This window comes from Trachemys scripta, chromosome 12 (genome assembly GCF_013100865.1).
Source record: "Trachemys scripta elegans isolate TJP31775 chromosome 12, CAS_Tse_1.0, whole genome shotgun sequence".
NCBI lineage: Eukaryota > Metazoa > Chordata > Testudines > Emydidae > Trachemys > Trachemys scripta.
In genome coordinates, this window is record NC_048309.1 from 30936954 (window position 1) to 30958577 (window position 21624).

The 21624-nt window shown below is 40.5% G+C and overlaps 1 protein-coding gene across 1 annotated transcript in view; it reads right to left on the bottom strand.

Annotated features, from left to right (window-relative positions):
- PHF20 (PHD finger protein 20) overlaps positions 1–21624 on the bottom strand; it is a 167948-nt gene that overhangs the window by 65331 nt on the left and 80993 nt on the right. The window contains exons 7-10 of the mRNA XM_034787648.1: positions 21373–21552; positions 20353–20529; positions 11076–11354; positions 4336–4524 (exon numbers count right to left, since the gene is read on the bottom strand). Of these exons, the coding sequence (XP_034643539.1) occupies positions 4336–4524; positions 11076–11354; positions 20353–20529; positions 21373–21552 (825 nt within the window). The remainder of the gene's footprint in view (positions 1–4335; positions 4525–11075; positions 11355–20352; positions 20530–21372; positions 21553–21624) is intronic.

Genomic DNA, 21624 nt, shown 5'->3' on the forward strand with positions numbered 1-21624 from the left:
ATTCCTGAGGTGGCCCCCAATAAGGCCACAGGCCCCAGAACTGCCAGTCTCCCCAACAATGCGCCCCCCAACAAACTTGTTAACTTGAATACAGGAGGCAGGAGAAAGAGGTATGAATCAAGCCACAGATCTCTGCATCTTTCCTCTTGGTAGGGATCTGGATCCTAGTTAAAGTGCACTGGGGACAACGACAGATCCTGAAGATCTGGAGGAGACCCTGTAGGGATTCTGGGAGGATGAAGCACATGGTGCTTTGAGGAGAGACCAGCAACTCTTTTTCGTCTCTTCTTTCTAACCAGAGATGAGGAAGATAATCTCGGAACCAGGGAAGCATGCTTTCTCTTAGAAGCCTGAACTGGACCCGAATGTGAACCTGGGCTGCCACGGTGACAGGGCTTTCTGGAACCGAGGATGTAGACAGAACCAAAGCAGGAGCCAATCGCGGATTTGAAGAGTTGGACATCAAATCTGTTGTTATACACAAATATATCTCCCTTACTAATGAAGCTGAAGATGGGTCAGGGCTCCACTATGGAACCATAGTGCCCTTCTCTGAAACAGACTGATCTGACAGCTCTGATGCACGGAAATTGGCACTGCTGCCAGCGGCCAATTGGTCCCTATGTTTCTTCTTCCTTGGCACCACAACACCAAAACCAAACACACTGATGGCCCCAGTTCAGACACACCAGTGAAGTTTGTCTTCCTGCATTTGGAAGCAGATTCTGCAACTACAGGAGTTCTGACATGATTATAGAGTTAGAAAGCACAAGGTACGGCACCAGAGAGAGTGGCTGAACCATCTTTCAACCTCTTCTGCAGAACCAGGGCAACTGGATCCAACTGCACGGCCCTCAGTTCAGACATTTGTAACTGTGGGGGCTTGACTGAGGGAGTCATAGGATCTAGCACTGCCCCCACTGGGGGCTGCAGCTTCTTGGAGCCCTTCAGTCAACTGGAATCACTGGAAGCCACAGGGGCAGAGACTAGATCTAAGGACTCTTCGGATACAGAGGGTCTGGCCTCAAGAGCCTCCTTGAGGAGGAAGAGCTGCAAGTCAGTCAGTCTCCCTATCTTTGCAGGCTCTGGGAATAGAGGTCCAGCAGAATAAACACCTATAGGAAGAACGACCCTCTCCCAGGCACTTGCAGCACAGCATATGGTCATCAGATCTTGAGAAGAGAGCCTGGCAGGAAACACAAATTTGAAACCTGGTTTCTTCTGCTTCTTTGATTCTGCCATACCATGGAACAGGAAAAAAAAAATCTCAATCTCCCCAACCTTAACTCTGCCCCTGTGGAGATGGCAATCGGCATTGGAAATATATCAGACTCTTACCACTTTCAAAGAAAATCTGCCATTTTCTTTGTGCCCATCCCTCCCACATACCAGATATGTTCTCCTATTCATACACTCCCACGGATCCTTGCCATGTTCAGTGCAACATCATCTATCCAGGAAGTACAAGCAAAGGGTCACTGGACATCACCCCGGTCAATAAGGGTTTCTCTTCACATACAGCACTGCAGCTGCACTGCTGTAGCCCTTTTGTGAAGACACTACTATGCTGGCAGGAGACCTTCTCCTGTCGACCTAGTTAATTCACTTGCACAAGGTGGTAGCTCTGTCGACAGGAGAAGTGCTCCTGTCAACATAGTGCTGTCTACACCAGAGGATTAGGTCAACAGAACTACGTTGCTCAGGGAGTGCAGATTTTTCACACCCCTGAGCGACGTAGTTATACCTATACAAGTCTGTAGTGTAGACCTGACCTAAGACTAAGTAAGATGTAATGTGATTGTCCTGAGGGAGTCTTTAGAATAAGAATCTTTTAAACATTTAACACTTTATAGTTTCTCTATCACTGTTCTTCACCACCACCAGTTGACCTCCAAACATGTTGCCCCTGACGGATTCTTCCTTTAGGCCACTGTGAACAAAAACAGGTAGTGTTAAGGTCGTGGTGTGGAAAATAAGACCGACTGTACTTTTTTTTTTTTTAATCTTTGTGTTTTGTGTGGTTGAGTATTTGTTGTTAGTGAATTTATATTACAATCAGGCTCTGGACACTAGTCTGGAAAGGGGGCCCCATTGTGCTGGGCACTGTATATCCATGAAATAGGACAGTCCTGTTACCAAAAAGATATTTACTAGTGAGAATATTATTTCTTTAAAAAGTTATAAATCATAGGGACACAGTAAAATATTTTTTAAGATGAGGTCAGCAATACTCACTTTTAAATGCTGTAAATAAAAAAATTAGCTCTGACTTTTTTTCCCTTCCTTACAAGATATAAAGGAGATAGATTTTTTTTTTTTTTAAGGTAAGAAATTCAGGATTCATTTTTGTTTTTCTTTCTGGAACACGATGGACAGCTGAAGAACTAATGGGATAATGACAGACAACATGCAAGTAAAATTTCACTGAGAAGGGATACAATTTTTTATACACTTTTTAAAAAATCTTTTAAACCTATCTACTTCAAATGCCCGAGAAACAACTGGGAGAAGTGATTCAACGTCCCCATTCCATCAACTAAGAGCTGAGAAAGTTCACAATCCACAATTCTGATACCTCCAAATTAGGTCAAGGAGGAGCAGACTTGACCATCTGGACTTCTCTGATTACAAAAACAAGCAGAATTCACGATTTGCTTTATATTTTTTACATATCATCATTATAATGGGTTAGATCAATGGTTCATCTATCCAGTAGATGGACTGACAGTGGCCAGCACCAGATATTTTTGGCAGCTGGAGGTTTAGGGACACCCAGAGCATGGGGTTGTGTCCCTGACCATCCTGGCTCATGGCCATTGATGGACCTATCCTTCATGAATTTCTCTTTTTTTAATCCAGTTATGCTTTTGGCTTTCACAACATCCTCTGGCAATGAGTTCCATAGGTTGACTGTACATTGCGTGAAGTACTTCCTTTAGTTTGTTTTAAACCTGCTGCCTATTAATTTCATTAGGTGACTACTAGTTCTTTGTTATGTGAAAAGTAAATAACACTACCTTATTCACTTTCTCTGCTCATGATTTTATAGAGCTCTATTATATCCCCCTCTTAGTCATCTCTTTTCTAAGATGACCAGCCCCAGTCTTTTTAATCTCTCCTCATATGGAAGCTGTTCCATACCCCTAATCATTCTTGCTGCCCTTCTCTGTACCTTTTACAATTCTAATGTATCTTTTTTTGAGATAGGGCGACCAGTTCTGTACGCAGTATTCAAGGTACCATGGATTTCTATAATGGCATTATGATATTTTCTGCCTTCATTATCTATCCTTTTCCTAATAGTTCCTAACGTTAGCTTTTTTGACTGCTGCTGCACAATGAATGGATATTTTCAGAGAACTCTCCACAATGACTCCAAGGTCTCTCTTTTCAGTGGTAACAGCTAATTTAGACCACAGGAGGGTGAGGTAATATCTTTTATTGGACCAAGTTCTGATGGTCAGAGGGACAAGCTTTCAAGCCATGCAGAGCTCTTCTTCAGGTGTAGGGGCTCATCTTCACATACAGTGCTAAAGTGGCGGAGCTGCACCAGTGCATAAACACTGCTGTAGTGTTTTAGAGAAGATGCTACTAAGCCGATGGGAGAGCTTCTCCCCTCATTATAGTTTTAATCCACCTCCATGAGATGCTGTAGCTACGTCGATGGGAGAAACAGAGTTAGGAGTTTAAGCTTCAAGGCTTGTCTTTTTAATATATTGTGCAGGTTTCCTTTGAGGATGAGGACTGATAGGTCAGAAAGAGTGATCATTTTGTGAAGTGTTCACTCAAAGATGATAGGGTGTTTGTCTTAACGTTTTCACACAGCTACACAGTGAAAGAGGAACTTTCACATTGAGGGATATATACATTTTGGGAAACTTTAACCTTTATCCATTAAATCTGACAAACCATAATTTATCATTCACATGTATTCTTGACACATTTGCTAATTACCAAATACATCGGTGTTCAAGGTTAAGTGCTCTTTCACAGCTTATCTTAACTGCCCATTAGATCTTAAAATAACTGACAATTTGTGATACCACAAATGATTTCTTAGGAAAGGAATGGAGTTTCAGAAGCATATTATTAGGATTTCCAGGCAGAATTCAGCAGAGGAAAGTGCTTTGTGATGAAGAGCTCCTATTTAAGAATATATGAAACAACTAAGAAACACTGAAAAATACTGCTTAATGTCCTCTTCAAGATTACAAAAGTATCTGGTAGGGGACAAAGGTAGGCCAAAGAATCGTGTATCAACATTTATAACAATTCCTTATATTGCACTGAAGTTCCCCAACATAATCCCATGTTAGACCAGTTTAGAAGCCATACCATTTTCAGTTCTTTCCCTTTCTTGATGTTTCTTGTGTGATCTGTCTATATGGTTCTCTTTGCTTTGCTCTCTAAGGGAAGGTTGGTGAGCCTTTAATGTATTTACTGAGGAAGGAGCGGAAGTTCTTCTCTTTTCTATTTTCTCATCTCTTTGTGGTGTAGTCCTTAGGGCTACGTGAAGAGGAGCATCTATAAAGAGAATAAAAACGAGTTGCATGCTTTAATATTTTTGTTTCAAAAATCTACCTAGAACCATGAAAAGGAGGTACTTGCCAGCAATAATTCTGGTTGTTTGAATGCATTGCCTCCACAGAGCTACACTGTAGGATTTATATGCCTAACCATGTGACCACAGAGCTGCTTATAAGCAGCAGTTAACAGCGGTTGGAGGGTATGCATATCAATCACAGCTTTCCATATACAGAGGATATAAATACATTGCCCAACAGTCATTCATCAGAAACTCTACCTCCAGAAAAAAGAAGAACAGGAGTACTTGTGGCACCTTAGAGACTAACAAATTTATTAGAGCATAAGCTTTCGTGGATTACGAAGCTTATGCTCTAATAAATTTGTTAGTCTCTAAGGTGCCACAAGTACTCCTGTTCTTCTTTTTGCGGATACAGACTAACACGGCTGTTACTCTGAAACCTGTCATTATGCAAGGCACTGCATTTAGCCGTATGGAATGGAAATCCATCAACCTCATGAAAAAACTCGTACAGATACAGACAGACATCATCTTCCTTTCCAAATGCAAGCAGATGGACATCATACCAAAAGGACTAAAGGTAAAAAATCCATTACAATCTACATATCACACAGACTATGCTGAGAGACTGTGTCACACACTCTCAAAGAAACTGCGAAACCACCTGATCAGCATCCTATACAGCAAACAGGGAAAGATTAAGAATGAGCTCTCAGAACTGGATACTCTCATAAGAAACCAACCTTCCACACAAACTTCCTCATGGATAGACTTTACAAAAACTAGACAAGCCATTTACAAGACAAACTTTGCCTCTCTACAAAGGAAAAAGGACACTAAACTATCTAAACTGCTACATGCCACAAGCAGCCACAACAGTAGTTCCCTTAACCCACCCAGCAATATTGTTAATCTTTCCAGCTATACTCTTAGCCCAGCAGAAGAGTCTGTCCTATCTCGGGGCCTCTCCTTTTGTCCCTCCAGACCCATGAATATGATACAGTTCTGCGGTGACCTAGAATCCTACTTTCGACGTCTCCGACTCAAAGAATATTTCCAACATACCTCTGAACAGCATACTAACCCACAGAATCCTCCCTACCAGCACTACAAAAAAAAGGATTCTGCATGGACTCCTCCGGACGGTCGAAACAACAGACTGGATTTCTACATAGATTGCTTCCGTCGACGTGCAAAGGCTGAAATTGTGGAAAAGCAACATCACTTGCCACATAACCTCAGCCATGCTGAACACAACGCCATCTACAGCCTCAGAAACAACCCTGACATCATAATCAAAAAGGCTGACAAAGGAGGTGCTGTCGTCATCATGAATAAATTGGAATATGACCAGGAGGCTGCTAGACAGCTCTCTAACACCACATTCTACAGGCCATTATCCTCTGATCCCACTGAGGATTACCTAAAGAAACTACACCATCTGCTAAAAAAACTCCCTGACAAAGCACAGGAACAAATCCGTACAGACACATGCCTAGAACCCCGACCAGGGGTATTCTATTTGCTACCCAAGATCCATAAACCTGGATATCCTGGACGCCCCATCATCTCAGGCATTGGCACCCTAACATCAGGCTTGTCTGGTTATGTAGACTCTGTCCTCAGACCCTACGCTACCAGCACTCCCAGCTATCTTCGAGACACCACTGACTTCCTGAGGAAACTACAATCCATCGGTGATCTTCCAGAAAACACCATCCTGGCCACTATGGACGTAGAAGCCCTCTACACCAATATTCCACACAAAGATGGACTACAAGCTATCAGGAACAGTATCCCTGATAATGTCACAGCTAACCTGGTGGCTGAACTTTGTGATTTTGTCCTCACCCACAACTATTTCACATTTGGGGACAATATATACCTTCAAGTCAGCGGCACTGCTATGGGTACCCGCATGGCCCCACAATATGCCAACATTTTTATGGCTGACTTAGAACAACGCTTCCTTAGCTCTCGTCCCCTAACGCCCCTACTCTACTTGCGCTACATTGATGACATCTTCATCATCTGGACCCATGGAAAAGAAGCCCTTGAGGAATTTCACCATGATTTCAATAATTTCCATCCCACCATCAACCTCAGCCTAGATCAATCCACACAAGCGGTCCATTTCCTGGACACTACTGTGCTAATAAGCGATGGTCACATCAATACCACCCTATACCGGAAACCTACTGACCGCTACACTTACCTACATGCCTCCAGCTTCCATCCAGGACACACCACACGATCCATTGTCTACAGCCAAGCTCTAAGATATAACCGCATTTGCTCCAATCCCTCGGATAGAGACAAGCACCTACAAGATCTCTATCAAGCATTCTTAAAACTACAATACCCACCTGCTGAAGTGAAAAAACAGATTGACAGAGCCAGACGAGTACCCAGAAGTCACCTCCTACAAGACAGGCCCAACAAAGAAAATAACAGAACACCACTAGCTGTCACCTTCAGCCCCCAACTAAAACCTCTCCAGCGCATCATCAGAGATCTACAACCTATCCTGAAAGATGATCCTTTACTCTCACAGATCTTGGGAGACAGACCTGTCCTCGCTTACAGACAACCCCCCAACCTAAAGCAAATACTCACCAGCAACCACACATCACTGAACAAAACCACTAACCCAGGAACCTATCCTTGTAACAAACCCCGATGCCAACTCTGTCCACATATCTATTCAAGTGACATCATCATAGGACCTAATCACATCAGCCATACCATCAGGGGCTCGTTCACCTGCACATCTACCAATGTGATATATGCCATCATGTGCCAGCAATGCCCCTCTGCCATGTACATTGGCCAAACCGGACAGTCTCTACGCAAAAGAATTAATGGACACAAATCTGACATCAGGAATCAAAATACTCAAAAACCAGTGGGAGAACACTTTAACCTGTCTGGTCATTCAGTGACAGACCTGCGGGTGGCTATATTACAACAGAAAAACTTCAAAAACAGACTCCAAAGAGAGACTGCTGAGCTAGAATTGATATGCAAACTAGACACAATCAACTCCGGTTTGAATAAGGACTGGGAATGGCTGAGCCATTACAAACATTGACTCTATCTCCCCTTGTAAGTATTCTCACACTTATTATCAAACTGTCTGTACTGGGCTAGCTTGATTATCACTTCAAAAGTTTTTTTTCTCTTAATTAATTGGCCTCTCAGAGTTGGTAAGACAACTCCCACCTGTTTATGCTCTCTGTATGTGTGTATATATATCTCCTCAATATATGTTCCATTCTATATGCATCCGAAGAAGTGGGCTGTAGTCCACGAAAGCTTATGCTCTAATAAATTTGTTAGTCTCTAAGGTGCCACAAGTACTCCTGTTCTTCTTTTTGCGGATACAGACTAACACGGCTGTTACTCTGAAACCTGTCATTATGCAAGGCACTGCATTTAGCCGTATGGAATGGAAATCCATCAACCTCATGAAAAAACTCGTACAGATACAGACAGACATCATCTTCCTTTCCAAATGCAAGCAGATGGACATCATACCAAAAGGACTAAAGGTAAAAAATCCATTACAATCTACATATCACACAGACTATGCTGAGAGACTGTGTCACACACTCTCAAAGAAACTGCGAAACCACCTGATCAGCATCCTATACAGCAAACAGGGAAAGATTAAGAATGAGCTCTCAGAACTGGATACTCTCATAAGAAACCAACCTTCCACACAAACTTCCTCATGGATAGACTTTACAAAAACTAGACAAGCCATTTACAAGACAAACTTTGCCTCTCTACAAAGGAAAAAGGACACTAAACTATCTAAACTGCTACATGCCACAAGCAGCCACAACAGTAGTTCCCTTAACCCACCCAGCAATATTGTTAATCTTTCCAGCTATACTCTTAGCCCAGCAGAAGAGTCTGTCCTATCTCGGGGCCTCTCCTTTTGTCCCTCCAGACCCATGAATATGATACAGTTCTGCGGTGACCTAGAATCCTACTTTCGACGTCTCCGACTCAAAGAATATTTCCAACATACCTCTGAACAGCATACTAACCCACAGAATCCTCCCTACCAGCACTACAAAAAAAAGGATTCTGCATGGACTCCTCCGGACGGTCGAAACAACAGACTGGATTTCTACATAGATTGCTTCCGTCGACGTGCAAAGGCTGAAATTGTGGAAAAGCAACATCACTTGCCACATAACCTCAGCCATGCTGAACACAACGCCATCTACAGCCTCAGAAACAACCCTGACATCATAATCAAAAAGGCTGACAAAGGAGGTGCTGTCGTCATCATGAATAAATTGGAATATGACCAGGAGGCTGCTAGACAGCTCTCTAACACCACATTCTACAGGCCATTATCCTCTGATCCCACTGAGGATTACCTAAAGAAACTACACCATCTGCTAAAAAAACTCCCTGACAAAGCACAGGAACAAATCCGTACAGACACATGCCTAGAACCCCGACCAGGGGTATTCTATTTGCTACCCAAGATCCATAAACCTGGATATCCTGGACGCCCCATCATCTCAGGCATTGGCACCCTAACATCAGGCTTGTCTGGTTATGTAGACTCTCTCCTCAGACCCTACGCTACCAGCACTCCCAGCTATCTTCGAGACACCACTGACTTCCTGAGGAAACTACAATCCATCGGTGATCTTCCAGAAAACACCATCCTGGCCACTATGGACGTAGAAGCCCTCTACACCAATATTCCACACAAAGATGGACTACAAGCTATCAGGAACAGTATCCCTGATAATGTCACAGCTAACCTGGTGGCTGAACTTTGTGATTTTGTCCTCACCCACAACTATTTCACATTTGGGGACAATATATACCTTCAAGTCAGCGGCACTGCTATGGGTACCCGCATGGCCCCACAATATGCCAACATTTTTATGGCTGACTTAGAACAACGCTTCCTTAGCTCTCGTCCCCTAACGCCCCTACTCTACTTGCGCTACATTGATGACATCTTCATCATCTGGACCCATGGAAAAGAAGCCCTTGAGGAATTTCACCATGATTTCAATAATTTCCATCCCACCATCAACCTCAGCCTAGATCAATCCACACAAGCGGTCCATTTCCTGGACACTACTGTGCTAATAAGCGATGGTCACATCAATACCACCCTATACCGGAAACCTACTGACCGCTACACTTACCTACATGCCTCCAGCTTCCATCCAGGACACACCACACGATCCATTGTCTACAGCCAAGCTCTAAGATATAACCGCATTTGCTCCAATCCCTCGGATAGAGACAAGCACCTACAAGATCTCTATCAAGCATTCTTAAAACTACAATACCCACCTGCTGAAGTGAAAAAACAGATTGACAGAGCCAGACGAGTACCCAGAAGTCACCTCCTACAAGACAGGCCCAACAAAGAAAATAACAGAACACCACTAGCTGTCACCTTCAGCCCCCAACTAAAACCTCTCCAGCGCATCATCAGAGATCTACAACCTATCCTGAAAGATGATCCTTTACTCTCACAGATCTTGGGAGACAGACCTGTCCTCGCTTACAGACAACCCCCCAACCTAAAGCAAATACTCACCAGCAACCACACATCACTGAACAAAACCACTAACCCAGGAACCTATCCTTGTAACAAACCCCGATGCCAACTCTGTCCACATATCTATTCAAGTGACATCATCATAGGACCTAATCACATCAGCCATACCATCAGGGGCTCGTTCACCTGCACATCTACCAATGTGATATATGCCATCATGTGCCAGCAATGCCCCTCTGCCATGTACATTGGCCAAACCGGACAGTCTCTACGCAAAAGAATTAATGGACACAAATCTGACATCAGGAATCAAAATACTCAAAAACCAGTGGGAGAACACTTTAACCTGTCTGGTCATTCAGTGACAGACCTGCGGGTGGCTATATTACAACAGAAAAACTTCAAAAACAGACTCCAAAGAGAGACTGCAGAGCTAGAATTGATATGCAAACTAGACACAATCAACTCCGGTTTGAATAAGGACTGGGAATGGCTGAGCCATTACAAACGTTGACTCTATCTCCCCTTGTAAGTACTCTCACACTTCTTATCACACTGTCTGTACTCGGCTAGCTTGATTATCACTTCAAAAGTTTTTTTTCTCTTAATTAATTGGCCTCTCAGAGTTGGTAAGACAACTCCCACCTGTTTATGCTCTCTGTATGTGTGTATATATATCTCCTCATTATATGTTCCATTCTATATGCATCCGAAGAAGTGGGCTGTAGTCCACGAAAGCTTATGCTCTAATAAATTTGTTAGTCTCTAAGGTGCCACAAGTACTCCTGTTCTTCTTTTTGCGGATACAGACTAACACGGCTGTTACTCTGAAACTTGTCATAGAAGAATAAGAAGATGAACCCAAAGGACCCTTCTTTGCCTAATATCTATCATGTAACTGAAATGTTTTCCATTAATTTTCCTTTTCATTCTAGATACTAGAATGCTCCTTAAAAATGAAGAGATACCCAACATACTTACACAATGAACCAGATGTAGTCCGCCTTCTGTTTAAACTTCTTTGTTTGGCTTTTTCAGAAGCCAAAAAACCTCGTGTTTGAATATTTCTTTGAACTGGACTCTGCTGTGGTTCTGGTGCCTTCTCCACTCCATGAAAATATTTCATATGATAATGTAGCAACTTGGCTTTGCGGAATGATTTTGAACAGTCCAAGAGCTTGCATCTAAACTTGTGATCTTGGTCAACAGTCGCAGCTTTTGAAGCAATAAAATCATGTGTTCTCTTAAAAGTTTTTGTTACTGTAAGGACAAAACAAATAAGAATCCCCCATGCTTTTGCTATATTTATCATATGATTCTCTAAACTTAAAAAAATTAAGAAACTAACATGTATTTAAACATAAAATACTATATTAGCTATGAAACAAAAAGTATTGTTGCTATTAGCGGCTTTTGAGATCAACAGCCTAGACAGGGACTAACCTGAGACTGTTTTCCTTACTGTGGTTTGATGTAACTACTACTAAAATCTCCATAAAAATGTTTATTAACCAATTGCTATTGTAATAGGGAACATAATATATTATATTATAGAGACTTTGCTTAACTGAAGCCTGTAGCACAACAGTAGTACAATGATGCTGTTCACTATGGAAGCAGCATGAACACTACATGTTTCACTTAAAACAATAATAGCACATTCTATCAAGTTTCTTTAAACATTAGTATCTTATATTAGAGCACTGGTCAAGAGAAACATTTTTTGCTTACTAACATATAACTGATTGGGCATCAGGATTTCCTGATGTCAGATCCAACTATAAATATCTGTTAAAGTTAAGAGCTGTGGAGTGCTGCTACAGTAAGGGAAAAGTCAGAGCTGTCCTTCAAGTAAATTAGATTTATTAACAAAAGAACTTTTAAAAGTTCAGTAAACGTGAAGGCATGACATTAAGCAAAGGCATACTTAGGATGAATTTCAAGAAACATTTCTTACTCAGAGATTTATTAGACTACATATTCATTTCTCAATAGCGCTGCTGGAAAAAACTTTGTTCAAGTCTTCAAACTGGCCTGGAATAAGAGAATATAGTCTACAGAACATTGCTACATTGGCCAGAAGATGAACTAAATAGATTTATTCCTACCTCTTCTAAGGTTCCAAACATTTTCACTTATGTTTTTGATGGGAATTACTGTATTCTTGAAAGAAACATTTTGATTAACAAAAAAACAAACAAAAAACAAACAAACAAAAACAGTCTGAACTTCCTGCGGTGCTGTCAACTATACCTAAAAAAATTGTTCAAATGGGAAGATTACCAGAAAATTGGAGAAACGCCAACATAGAACAATTTTTTAAAAAAAGAGAAGAATGATCCTGGCAATAACCATCACATAAATCTAACTTGCATCACTAGTAAGATAAATCACTAAATATCTAGAGGCTAATGGAATAATATGAAAAATAACATGAGTTTGTAAAGAATAATTTTTTCTAGGGACAATGTTGTGGGTTTGTTTTTGTTTCTTTTTAAACAGAAGCGCAAAGTTAGTAAATAAAGGCACTGCAGTTCATGTTGCGTATTTAGATTTTAGTAAATCATTTGGATAAAACGAATACTTTATCATAAAAAAACTCCACAAAAGGATATTAAATCATGGTATCTCGCGTTAGGGGAGGGGGAAGTATCTGGAAGGACCCAGAGCTAGCAAGTTCAATGAACTGGAAATGGAAGTAAGTAGCCTGTTAATGAAAAAAAAAAAAAAAATCACATTAAATTGGGAGGAGTTGAAAACACCAACAAGAACACAGAATTAATCCAAAGCCATGAGAGATAACAAACGTGGTCAGAAAAGAGTGAGGGGAAATAATCTGAAAAAAACTGACAGCAGTCACTTGGAGGGAGGAAGCTAGAAAGCCGTACTGCCAAGATGAGCTAGGCATAAGAGCAAATAGCAATTTTGATAAATATTTTTAATACAAGATAACAAAAATGGCCAATGCAATTTAAGGCTAAATACACAGAGGCATCATGGAGCAGGAAAGTAAATTGTTCTGGTACGACTGCATCTGAAATGCATTCAGTTTGGGGTACTACTCTGTCTGAAAGAAACTGACAAACCTGAAGGAGTTCAAAGAGAAAAGCAACAGAAGTACTCAATAGTGCTAGACAGACTGATTCCTGGGGAAAGTAGGAGAGCTTATACATACACAGCAGGTTGCCTAAGAGAAAAGTGGAGCGATTTAACAATCTACATTTACTTACTGGGAGTGAACAACAAGAACGAAGAGGAATTTTTTTAGGGTTGTACATGGGGGGAAATAACAAGGAGAAAGGAGAAGAAAAAATTAAGAAAGGCAAAATTTAGGCCTGGTATCAGTAAGAATTTCCTGACAGTGAGTGATTTCAAATCATTTTGATAATTTCAACAAACCTAAACAGGGCCATGCTATTGGGATGGCAAAATCTGCCAACCCCAAAACTTAAAATATTGTATTAATAAAGAATGAAACATATAATGGAAGTGGAAAGAAATCTGATTCAATTTAGAAGTAACATGGAGATGGGAAACATTCAATTGCAGCAAGGAGTACCAATAGGGTCTCAAGCTTCAACAAAAGAAATATGAAGATGACAAGGAAAACTATTGTACAATTGTCATGATTAGACCCCATCAGGAGTCCTGTATCCAAGCTTGGTGTATCTTTCTTCCAGAGAGATGTACAAATTCTTGCAAAGGTACAGAGAATAGCTTCTAACTGATCTGATAAACTGAAGTTTGGAGAAGAGGAGGCAACAGAGGAATTGAGGATGGGCTGGAAACAGGAGAGAGAAAGGGAGAGCTTACTGCAGTGATTCTCAAACTTTTGTACTGGTAACCCCTTTCACATAGCAAGCCCCCTTATAAATTAAAAATATTTTAATATATTTAACACCATTATAAATGCCGGAGGCAAAGCGGGGTTTGGGTAGAAACTGACAGCTCACGACCCCCCACATAATAACCTCATGACCCCCTGAAGGGACCCGACCCCCAATTTGAGAACCCCTGGCTTACTGCAATGGGCACAAAGGAATCTATTCAAACTCTAGGGCAACAATAGGAAATACACAGACATGCCTGAATTTCGAACTACAAAGTTTAGGTTACCACGACATAGAGGCACTTTTCCCCCTTCATACGATAATGCCCACATGGAATTCTCTGCTCATGGGAATTAATATAAAGTTGGTGTGCGACCGTTCGACCCAGGAAGACCTTGGGAAGAAATTGTACCCTAAGGAAGCACAATCTCTCCCAAGCTTGATGGTAGGAAAGGAAAGTGTACAGAGGTGGAAGAGGGAAGCTCCTCCTCTGCCACAACAGCCCAGGAAAAACTGGACCTTGACTACTGTGATTCTTGGTCACATGCACTAGCTATTAACAGAATTACCCAATTTGGGGACAGTAAGGTACTTTTTACTGAGGACATACCAGCAATGAACTTTCAGAGGTTCCGCCTTTTTCTGGAGCACTATGGGGTGGGGTGGGGGGGATGGGGGGGGGAGGAGAAGAACTCAATATTGCAAACAAGCAATTTCTTGTGAATATTGAGGTCTATCAGTGTGAGACCTCTATGTATCCCACCATTTATTTGGGGGTTCTTATGACCTAGAATGCTGAAAGAGAAAATTACTTACTATAATTCTGGCCTTCTGCCCCAGATCACCAATCCATAAATCATATGTATCTTAAACCTCTGGCTTGTGAGGGATCCTATTTGATTTAGAACTTTCAGCTAAGCTGTTAGAGTAATAACCAATATACGGCGCAAGCTAAAGCATGCAGACTTCCTGAGAGTCAGTAACTGTTTATCCTTAAATTACTTTTCATACAAATAGGAGAAAGATAATCAACTCTTCGGAACTCTACCTCTCACTCACCCACCCACTCACCCACCCACTAACCACTCATTCTACAGCTTCATGTATCTTCAGAGGACAAAATCTTCAGTTACATGGATTATTCTGTTTATTCTTTTAAAATTGGTATGACACGGCTTTCTTCTACTCCTCTGGAACTTTCCCAGTTTTCAAAACTGAGGCCATGTCTGTGCTAGAGTTTTGTTGACAAAAGTTATGCCACTTTAATTAAACCGCTGTTGCATGTCCACACTATGCTCTTTGTGTCCGCAGAGCATATCTACACTAGCAGCTCTTGCATTGACACAGAACAGTGCACTGTGGGTAGCTATCCCACTGCACAACTTGCTGCAGGATGCTTTGAGAAGGCTTTGTAATGTCTCATGGGGGCAGATACAGCTCACAGAGCTCTTCACACTGAGAAATGTCAAAGCTTCCCAGAGCTTTGAAAGGGGAGGGGTACAGGCCTGCGGGGAAGCCAAGTTCTAAATACAGAGTAGAGCAGTCATAGTGGGCATTGTGGGATACTGGCAGAGGCCAGTTATGTCAACATAATGAATGGTGGCGTCTACACTGATGCTTTGTCATTTTAACTTTGCCACAAAAAGCTTTATGCGTCTTGGCAAGGTGGTTTTGTTTTGCCACCAAAAGTAGTTTTGTAGTGTGTACACCTCCACTGTTTTGTTGGCAAAAGCTGCCTTTTACCGACAAAACTGTGTAGCATAGACAAGGCCTTATTAAAAATTAAGCCTGTGAAACCAGGATTTGAAAACTACTCTGATTGCATTACTTACGTATTGTACCTCTTTCTAGCACCTTCAATGTTTCCAGAACCCACTGCACTAAAGATGTTGCTGTCTGGAGTAAAAATGTCAAAGTCCTCAATTTAGTGAGCTCTTCTCAGTTCACAAAGCTCTGAGCAGCCTTTGGGCATACAAGATTACTTGACCCATTGCAAACAGCATCTGAGACACCAATTACACCTAAAGTTATGAGGATAAACCGAGCCACACAGCCCATACATTTGCTTCACCTGTGCCAGTATTAAAACGATAGAGGAACTGGAATACACAGAACACACTGAAAGATCTAACATGCAAGCACAGAGTGCACAACCAGTGCAAACTTCAACACATGCTTCAGAGCTAGGGAGATGAGGCAATTTAAAGCCTCCCCCTTCAGATCAAGAGGTGGATTCAGCCCTTCAACTCTAAAAGTGGAACTTTGAAGATACTGAAATGGGTCTCTATATCTAATTACTTGTCAAAATGCCAGTTTCCAGTGCAAAACCGCTGGCTGAGGCAAAAGCTTTGTTTGACTACTCTTTTCTAGAGCAGCCAGGTGGCATGATGCTTGCCCGTATTCACTGGCTTGAGTTGACAACTTTTATGGTGCCTTGGGAGGAATCACAACACATGCAGCTGCAGGATATGCAGCAGTCCTGTCAACTGGAGGAAAACATTTTCTGCATTTGAAGGGACTAGGCTGCTTCTCCTTACCTGAAAACCAAGGATGAAATGACTACAAAGTTTAAAAAAAGTGGTCACAAGTCCTATGTAGACTGAATCCTCGATGCACGTCCAAACTAGCACACTTCAAGCAAAATCTTAGAAAACAACACTAGGAACTTCACAGCAGAATCATGGAAAGCATAGGAGGCATTTTTAAAATCAGAAACCAACTTCTAAGTATCAAGCACACCCTTGAGGAGCCAAGCACCAAGAGTAGCTGTGGAGTGATTTTGAGCCTGTTCGCAGACAGAAGAGAAAACAGGTACTAGCTGTCAGAACAGCTGATGAACAGTCTGGCTCACATCCTATTAGTTAGAATGCCTCTTGACTGAATTAATTCCCATCAACCGTTCGGTCACCCCACAGAAGCATGAGATCCAAGGGGTGGTAATCTACTATACCAGTAATTTTTAATCTTTTTTCCTCATCATTTTTTTAAGAATTCAAATACAGTAGCAGAATATGACTGTTATCCTTTAAAATTTGAACTAATTTATATATATGTATGTATGTATGTATGTATCAGCCACATGCAACACTATTGTTGAAAATTTAACCAAAACTTCAGGAAATTTAAAATTTAAGTTCCATAAAGCAATATTTCGCCCTTGTTAAACATACTATACATGAAGGTATACATTAAGGCAGAGATCTTATCCAAAATAATTCCTAGAACAGATCTTTTAGAAAAAACATCCAATCTTGTGTTAAAAATTGTCACTAATGGAGAATCCACCACAAAACCTGGATAAATTGTTTCAATTATTAATTACTCTCACTGTTAAAAATTAACACCTTATTTCCGGTCTGAATTTGTCTAGCCTCAACTTCCAACCACTGGATCATGTTTTACCTTTCTCGGCTAGACTGAAGAGTCCACTATTAAATATTTGGTCCCCATGAAGATATTTATAGATTAATCAAGTCACCCTGTAACCTTCTCTTTGTTAAACTAAGTCGATTGAGCTCCTTGAGTCTACTGCTATAAGGCATGTTTTCTAATCTTGAATCATTCTCATGACTCTTCTCTGAATCCCCTCCAATTTATCAGCATCCTTCTTGAACTATGGGCACAAGAAAGGGATACAATATTCCAGCAGTGGTTGCCCCAGTGCCAAATACAGAGGCAAAATAAGCTCTCTACACCTACTCAAGATTCCCCTGTTTATGCATCCCAGGATCACACATGCTCTATTTGGCCACAGCATCACACTGGGAGTTTATGCTGATTATTCACCACGATCGCCAAATCTTTTTCAGAGTCACTGCTTCCCAGGATTGAGTCCCCCAATCTGTAAGTATGGCCTACATTCTTTGTTCCTTGGCGTATACATTTAAATTTTTGCCATATTAAAACATGATTTACTTGCACCCAGTTTACCAAGTGACCCAGATTACTCTGGATCAGTGACTTACCCTGTTCATTATTTACCAGTCCCCCAATGTGTGTGTCATCTGCACCCTTTATCAGTGATCATTTTATATTTTCTCCCAGGTCATTGATTAAAAAAAAAAGTGTTAAATAGCATAAGGCCAAGAACCAATTCCAACAGGACTGCAAACACACCTGCTCAATGACAATTCCCTATTTAGAATTACATTTTGAGACCTATACGTTAGCCTGTTTTTAATCCATTTAACGTGTCCCATGTTAATTTTATATAATTCCAGTTTTTTAATCAAAATGCCATGTGTTACCAAGTCAAATTCGTAATATATCAACATTATTACCTTTATCAACCAAACTTGCAATCAAAAAAAGCGATCTAGTTAATGTGACAGGATGTGTTTTTCATAAACCTATGTTGATTTGCATTAATTACATTACCCTGCCTTTAACCCTTTTGCTAGCCACTAGTTCTATTAAATTATAGAATATAATTTAAGTACTATACATATGAGAATGCCATAATCCAAAAACATATGATTATTATATGGAGGCATCAACTGCAGCTCCATAGTTAAGGCTGAATTTGCACTTTAAGTTCAACCATTTTATGTATGAAGAATAGAGCATATCGTACCCACTGAATCACAGTACTTGCAGAATTAATTTTCTAAGAATTTATATGTAAATCTATTAACTAATTCATAAACATTAATTTAAAAATGGGTCATTTAAGAAACTGAATACTCTGTATCAAATAAGATAATTCAGGATTTATAAATTCTAATGTATTGTCTATCAACAGACATTGGCAGAGAGGTGAACATTGAGTGGATCTGGTGTGACAGGTAGGATTTTTCCCTTCCATTATTTTTTATAACAAAGTTTGTCAAAGGCTGAAGATTAGTAATATCCTTCAGGGATACACAATAAAAATTGTTCTCTTTCAAAATGGCCATGATTAACCATTGCTTTGAACAGGACTGAGGCCACAGGACACCCTTAGTAAAGATGGCCACCACCGAATTCACCTGTTCCTAACAGTGTTCCTAGGGCATCTTCCCTGAAGGTTGTTTGGCTTCATTGCCACTGTGAACAATGGGAAACAGGGACCATCCTAGCTGAGGATCAGTTGAGAACAGTGGAAAATGGCAGTCATTTTAAAAGAGGGAACTTTAGGAATTTCTCTGAAGGAGATTTTGTGCCAAAGCTACTCATGAAGAAACTTTTGGTTATGAAGAACAGCAGCAAAAGATGACCCTTAATCCCAAAAATGTTTTTTAAAAATCTACTTGTTGCATCAGATCTACTTAACAGAGATGGGAAATGGAGGGACAGGGACTGTGAGCATGTGTACAAAGGGACGTATAAGGGCAAGAGGGAGAGGGAATCAAGTGTGTATAATCTACTACTCTAACAATGTCAAGCAGCTGTTTATCCAGTATAACTGCTCAATATACTCTGGCTGCTTTACACTAGTTCAGAATGGCATACACTAGCAAGAATGGATGAATCGAGCCTTAGAAGTTAATTTTCAAAATTTCCTATCTTCAAATAACTGGAATTTTCACAGCATGACATTCTCTTGGGGCTTCTAATTTACTGTTTATGTATGAAAATTCTAATAATTATAAAATATATAACAATGGAAATTCCACACAACTATGTTAAAATGGAGTGAAGATCAAAAGTATGGAGATATACCTATCTCCTAGAAGTGGAAGGGACCCTGAAAGGTCATTGAGTCCAGCCCCCTGCCTTCACTAGCAGAACCAAGTACTGATTTTGCCCCAGCTCCCTAAGTGGCCTCCTCAAGGATTGAACTCATAACCCTGGGTTTAGTAGGCTAATGCTCAAACCACTGAGCTATCCCTCCCCCCATAATATGTATTATTATGTTTAGGGTAAAGAAACATTAAAGAGATGTCAATTATCCCCACAAAGAAGAATTACAACCCCAGAAAATTCAAAGTTATGGTTAACTTAAGGAAATCCATACATGTTACAGTGTGGAAATGCACAGTTAGGATACCCCAACGACCTTAACTCTCCCCTGCAGAGATTTAAAAAAGGGGGGAAATATATAGAAGAAATTAATATCACTTTAAACATCAGTTTAATCTTATTTGGGACCACAAAACACAAATATATTAATCAAGATTGTATGGTTATTGCATATATGAGACTGTGGAGTTACCCTACCTTTCACACAGCTAAAATCCAATCATTTGAAATGCAAAATTACCACTGTGTTTGCAGAAAATTGTTCATAACCACTCCAAAGTTAATCTATAATAAAGTATGTATTTTTCCTTTTCCAGCATTCATTCAAATGCTTCCACCTTCCCCCCCCTTTTTTTTTTGTAAATAATCATGTAATAGAGAAATGTTTTAAAAGAAAAAAAAGGTGCCTAGCGCCAGTGTTCTATCATAAATACACAAAAATACAAAGAAGGCATCACATTTTAGATTTGTTAAATCTAAATTTGAACCTGTAATAGAAGGCTCTTGGGTTTCAGTAGATGTAAAGGAGAGCTCACGGTCATCAACTTTTTCTTCCTTTAAACTGATGTTCACATCAAGCGGTGTGGTCTGTGATACATCGCCAGAAGATTGAGGTGCTTGTTCACAGGCGTTTTGGTCAGACTCAACAGGAATTTCTAACTGAACTATAAGAAAAAGAAAAAAGGAGTTTATGGGAGCAAAATACACAAAAACAAACATCAGATAGCCAAAATACTGGAAAAGACTTAAGGCAAAAGAAGATGCGTTTGTTTCACCATTTTCTGTTTTAGGTGGATAATAGGAATGTGTGAAACAAAACTTCCACTCCCTTCCCTCTTAGTGTTTGAATATCACATCCAGGAGCTCTTTTTAGCGTATGCACAATGTGGCACATGACCAGTATTCATCACTGAATTTGGTCCACTGGTTGGATCATTAGCTTCCCTGGCCCAGGGTAGGTACTGATGGGGAGCATGACATTAACGCCATTCCATGCCCCTCATCAAATCCAGTGATTCCAAAAGACCACACAGCCCGATTGGGTTTAATAGGCTGGATTTCCTGAGAAAGTCGGGGAGAGAATGGAGTGGCTCTACCAAGGTATTTAAACTAGGGCTGTCAATTAATCGCAGTGTCATTTTGTTTAGTGTTCGTTCAGGTCCTAACAATGGAGTGCTGGTCTATTACAGGGGGGTTCCTAGGGTGCAATAGTAATTAACTAATTAGTAAGTGAATAAATGAATATTCTATATGGTTCAACTAGTTCCAACAAGGATCCCTTAAATGTCAGAGAAACAGTTACTCTGGATTATCTAGGCAATCTATCCCCAGTTCAAGGGAATTCTAATATATCAACTACACTTAAAAGCTAAACATGAAATCAACTTTATCAATCTTCTTTGCAAGTGGATGTCATTTAAACTTCATCTTAGTAATTAGTTATAACACAACTAAACAACTCTCCTTCATAATGACCCAAGAGCATACCATTACAACAAAGTACTTACGTTCCTCAGGTTCCTTTGGACTAGATGCTGGATCTTTCAAAGGTCCAATTTCAGCAAAAGTTGTTGTAACAAGATCTGTATTTATTATCTCAGGACTACCATTGGATGACAACCTTGATGATCGTCTCCTAATTTGGTCTCTTTCATTGCTGTCTGGAGAGTTTTTCAACTTTTCCTGAGCTAAACAGCATAATAAATTTAATTTCATTGTGCAATACGCTGTCAATCATGAAAACATTGAAGCTTGACAAT